Source organism: Semicossyphus pulcher, unplaced genomic scaffold, assembly GCF_022749685.1.
Source record: "Semicossyphus pulcher isolate SPU_LCO1_2020_fin unplaced genomic scaffold, fSemPul1.0.p SCAF_16, whole genome shotgun sequence".
Lineage (NCBI taxonomy): Eukaryota > Metazoa > Chordata > Actinopteri > Labriformes > Labridae > Semicossyphus > Semicossyphus pulcher.
The window spans coordinates 2407616-2413063 of record NW_027211670.1 but is presented as its reverse complement, the minus strand read 5'-3'; the positions used below and the strand labels follow the sequence as shown (position 1 = coordinate 2413063).

The 5448-nt window shown below is 40.0% G+C and overlaps 1 protein-coding gene across 1 annotated transcript in view; it reads right to left on the bottom strand.

The window, feature by feature from the left end:
• Positions 1 to 82: 82 nt before the first annotated feature.
• LOC138594018 (growth arrest-specific protein 7-like) overlaps positions 83 to 5448 on the bottom strand; it is a 62303-nt gene continuing 56937 nt past the window's right edge. Inside the window, exons 12-14 of the mRNA XM_069665108.1 lie at positions 4869 to 4948; positions 3388 to 3486; positions 83 to 2525 (exon numbers count right to left, since the gene is read on the bottom strand). Coding sequence (XP_069521209.1) covers positions 2412 to 2525; positions 3388 to 3486; positions 4869 to 4948 — 293 coding nt within the window. The 3' untranslated portion in view covers positions 83 to 2411. The remainder of the gene's footprint in view (positions 2526 to 3387; positions 3487 to 4868; positions 4949 to 5448) is intronic.

The window sequence follows — 5448 nt, the reverse complement described above, 5'->3', positions numbered from 1 at the left end:
TGTTTTGCGTGCTTCTTTCAAGTTTCCTGATCATACGCATATGTGTCACGCAGGAAGTAAAAAAACACAGCACAAGATCATGTGAGGACATAAAATACACATTTTAATTTTATTAAAGAAAAAGGCCAACCCTCAGCTGTTAATGTACGAAACATCTCAATCCTTTTGTCTCAAAGGTCAAATGATACTAAGCGGCGATAGTGAACAGGACATGGTGGTAAAAGAGCATTTTGTACAACATTGAGCTTCTGCAGGCTGCAGCACAGACACTGAATCAAACAGACATCTATCTCCAGAACTATTTAAGGGCTGTTACTTCTATAAAACATCCTGTTTCATATTAACAGTACCACATTTCTGTTTGTAAGATGCTGTTTACTGTATTTAACATCCTCCACTCTGCTTCCTCCTTTATTTGATCACACATTGCATAAATTTACATCTCTGAATATAACAAACAACCTTCATTAGTAATAACATGTGTAACGACTAAGTTCTCTTTAGAATACTTTTTGTATAAACAGCAATTTACAGAATATTTATTAAAAATCATTTGGGTATAAAGTGCAACTGGCTGATTTTTAATTCTTAGTAGGAATGCAGTGAAAACAGGTAGAAATCAGTGTTTTGAGATTTAGATCTCTGAATTTTTTTGTCAAGAAGCACGGGCAGATCTGTGTTTTTTTTCCTCAGTGATTGACTGTTAGCTAAACCATGAACCCGCACGATGTCAGAGTGAAATCCCCTCTGGTTCTTTTTAAAGAACTAAAAACACTTGAGCAAAAGTGCACAGATTGGGTTTAACTGTGTTTCTCCAATGTTAGCTACGAACATGAGCAACGGGTTTTTTAACACCGTCAGTAGAACTTAGCATTAATTGCAAAGACAATGGGCATGTAATGAGCTAATTATATTATTATATGATTTTACAGGTAAAATCAATACTTTACATTAATACCTTAATATCTGTTCAGGATTTCATTCTTGCCAATTGGACTCAAACATCAGAGTTTAGAGTATGTTAGTATGCTATGTTAGCATCTCTGTCCCGCTCTGATCTAATGAAATCTGTTAGCTAGCCAGACATCCTTTTCTCTTGTGAAATACAATGAAAACAAACGCTACATTTAGCATCCAAAACATTTAGGTGCTAACTGGGACCTGCTAGCTTTAGCCTCAGTCCTTTACATTCTATGTATCCCTCATGTATCTTTTACAGGCTTCTTGTTTCGAATGAGCATGGAAACTGAAGACAGAGTTTAAGTGTTAGCTTTTGCTAGTGAAATTCAGCCAATAAAGTTTGCTACTGACAACAACCATCATCACGCTCAGGGCGGGGAGCTCTAATATGTTAGCAAAAGGATGTTGTATTGCTGTCTCAAGGTTTGCAAATCCTAAACTTAGTGAATCTGAAAAATCACCATCATTTCAAAGCTCTCTGATTCATCAGGAACTAAAAAGACAATAGATAGTGAAAATCCAAAAGGGACATCAGGGCATATCTTTAGCTAAAACAAGATATTTGATAGCAAATTAGCTACCAACAGCTAACATTAGCATTAAACCATTTCTTTGCCAATTTGATTAGCTGGTATATTAGATTTACATTTAGCCATTTCATAGTGTTACATGAAAGAAATTATGTAAAACCTTGCTTATGGAAATGTTAGCCTGGAAATGGTTGAATGCTAACGTAGCTGTTAGCTGACCGTCCGAGTTAGAAAATAGGTCCCTTTGTCCCTCTAGATTTATCGGTTGTCTTTTCAGTGGCTGATCAAAACTTTTACACATTTTTAGGGGTAAATCAGAGATAGCAACATTTTTTTTAAATTGTTTTGAAATTCTGTATGTGCTGTGCGAGACGTCACACCAAACAAGAGTAGCAACAGTAGCAAAGGGGGGCGGGGCTTAGCAAACAGTCAATACCTGCACATGGAGGATATTAGTATTCAAATACTTGAGTCTTACTCTGGTACACAGTAATATAACACTCAGAATGCATTTTGCTTAGCAGCATCTGTTAAATCATTTTTGTTCCTAAGTCACAGATCAGTGACCTCACAGAGCAAAAGCACAAACAAACTGCATCACATAAAGCGAGTCAACATCTACAGGTGCTAAATGTTCACTGTTGGTGCTTCCTGATCGCTCACCTCATAACTCACACTCACAGCTCCTGCTCTCCTGTGCTGCATCAGCTTTGCATTACAGAAAACTACAACATCTTCATCCACCGATTTCACAAAAATACCCCAAATCCTGACATCATCATCGTCAGCAGGCTGTAGTGAGCGCTGACGGATCCTCCCTCAGTCTGCAGGGGTGGGTCAGTGGGGGCGGGGCTAAGATCCCAGCACAGGTTTCATGTCCCAGTCCGTCCTCTGGGTCAGAGTGTCTGAGTGTGACTGAGGTCAGATCTCTATGTCCACCGGTCTGATCTCTCCAGTCTTATTCTCCTGCACCCACAGCTCTCTGTCTTTAGCCGGGTCCACACACTGCAGGAGCTGGTCCACGGGCTCCATCGTCTGCACAGAGAAGAACAGCAGGTGATACATATGCACCACGTACAGCGGCTCTTTGGTTCCCTCTGCTGGTGTCGGAGGGGAACTGATTCAGTTTCTCTTTAAATCATAGACTGTATAAGAAGTGGACGTAGTTGTTTTAAAAGAGAGCCAATGCAGGAGTGTCTCAAGCTGCATTCTCTCTGATGTCCAGCAGGGACACTTTTTAAAGTCTGATCCTATAGAAGTCTACGAGAAAATGCTCCTCCTCCTCTCCTGATTTATCCCCTCAGTAAACATGTTCCTAATGAGTTTATGGTCTCAGTCTCTAGTTTCAAGTCTTCTTCAACACAGCATGATGTTCATTTAGTCACTGATGCTCCCAGTTAGAGTCACACACACCAGAAAGAGGGGAGGGTTTAGGGCGGGGCTACCTGTGATTGACAAGTTGCTACTATGGCAACCTAAAAAATGTCGTAGTCACGGTACGGTTTCATTGTATTTAGTTTTAATCCTGTTTTTCACAAGCAAATATTTGCATCCCAATTAATACCACAGTTATTATGAATTAAGGGGGCACCTCGCTAACAAAGCTAGCACTTGCTCTCTCCTGCTCCTCTGCAGCTCCACCCTCTCCTCCAAATACAGTCGCTCTTGACACCAAAGAAACCAAGATGGTGGCAGCCAAAATGCTTCAACACTGTAGTCAACAAACCAATGGGTGCTATCATGATGGCTACGTTATATACAGTCTATGGTTGAAATACAAATGTAGCGATGGAACTGCAGTAGTAAAATCATTCCTCAATCATTCAGACTGGTTATTGTAAAACTGTCACACTTCCTCTGAGTCTCACTAAAGATCAGTTGTTAGTTTAATACTCACACTTTGGTTGAACATGTCCGTCTCGTGCCGCAGGGTGGTGTACTGACACAGATGCTGTCTGATCATCTCCACCCGCTCCACCTCCAGCCGCTCCAGCTCCTGAGGAGAGCAGGAAGTGATTGTTATGAATAGACTTAAAGCTTCGTGTTATTGTGATCACAGAGAGAACCCCAGAGTACGCTGGCAGGGTCAAGACAGAAGGAATCATTCACAGTGCTAAAAGTGCGCTTAAAAATAAACGGAACATTTTGGAGAGGGTCCTGATGCTTTTAGGAATATATCTGACAACCAATAAATATATGACATCAATCAATATCAAGGCCACAGCAGACACACTGTGAGAGGCGTTTGCATGTTCACATCTCTTGCAAATTTTATTTAATCCAGTTTGAAGAAAAAAACAACTTGAACTGTCTCCATACAGCTCTGTTTATAACAGCTCTCTTTACAGTATATATTTAATGTTCAACATAACACCCTCAGCTTTGTTCGACTCAGGGTTGGCTATAGAAAGGTGCAATAAACATGTTTACCTATTTATTAACTTATTTTTAGTTCTTAGTTTTTCATTCTGTCTTTTAATTTCACTCAGTGAATTCATAATGTATCAGTGTATCCCTGGGTCCTCCAGTCTGCACGTCTACATACTCCCTAAGGCAAAGCTTTTGTTATAGTGTTATAATGTAATACAGTATAATAATATGATAATATAATAATATAATAATGTTAATACGACTGTGGTGAGTGTGCATGTTTTATATAAAGGGCTTTGAGAGATTAGAAGGAACGAGAAAGGTGATTTATTAGTACAGTTAACTTTTTTTATTAATACAGTATATGTGTTTTTCTCTATACCCGCCCTTACAAAGTTATACAGTAGTTAATGTTTTGGCTCATGAGTTTTAAGTAACAAACCCAAAATGTATCAAAAGAGATAAAACATCACACATTCGTATATAATGAGCTAAAGCTAGTTAAAATACTCTGAGGCCCACGCTCCACCCTGAAGCCTGAGCACTGAACCCTCACGGGCTCTAACGACGTGCAGTGTGTGAGTCTGAGAGCTTTGAGATCTGTCTAAAAACACATTATGTAAATGTTCATCCTTTGTAAATATTTAACTGACAAACATGAACATCTAAAAACGTGCTATAAAGAACCACTGAAGTGTTGAGCTAACTGTCACTTACAGATCAACATATGTGCGGTTCCTGTCAGCGTTCACGCTTTGTTTACAATTTGTTCAAACTTTATTGAACTCTACTTCAATATATAAACATTTGTTTACATTTAGTGGGGGGCTGGACAATCACGTTTGTATACGTCACCAGGTTTGCTATGAACTCTGGGTAATTACCAAAGGCACTCACACACTTACCAGAACTTACTGGAACGTGCCTCAAAGTCTGTGAGTGTGGAGACTGGGACTGTGGAATGTTGCTATAAATCAGAGCAGCGTTCATTAAACACGTGACTCTTACCAGACTGGTGGTGACCATCTCCTCGAACCACTTCGACTGAGACTGGTTATACAGGTCGACACAGCGCATCAGATCGTCCCCTGGAACAGACAACACAGACAATATGAGGACAGTTAAAATGAACACTTGTTCACAATGAGACATTCAGACTGCTCTCTGTGTATCTGATACACTGTATGGTCAAATCTACAGTGCACACTTTGTCCACTAGGTGGTGCCACTACACTATCTGCTCCCAGCATGCTGCAGGCGCTCGGCTCTCTGTAACAGGATTATCCTGAACAGAGCAGATGATCTGACTGATAACACATTTCAGGATGATAACATCAACAGTGATAAAAGGAGGATTTAATCTCTGTGTTCATTAATGTCACTTCCTGTTTCCTGCTGAAAACAAACACTCATCATGTGAGATTAAATCAGAGGAAATGATGATGATCGTCCTGAGTCTCCATCTGCTGCTCGTTTATCTGATACATTAGACTCACACTGATGTTCTGTTCTCTTATTAAATATGGCCATGCTGCTATAAATGGTTTCTCAAAGTGCAGTCTGGGGTCCATAACGGGCCCTTTGGTCG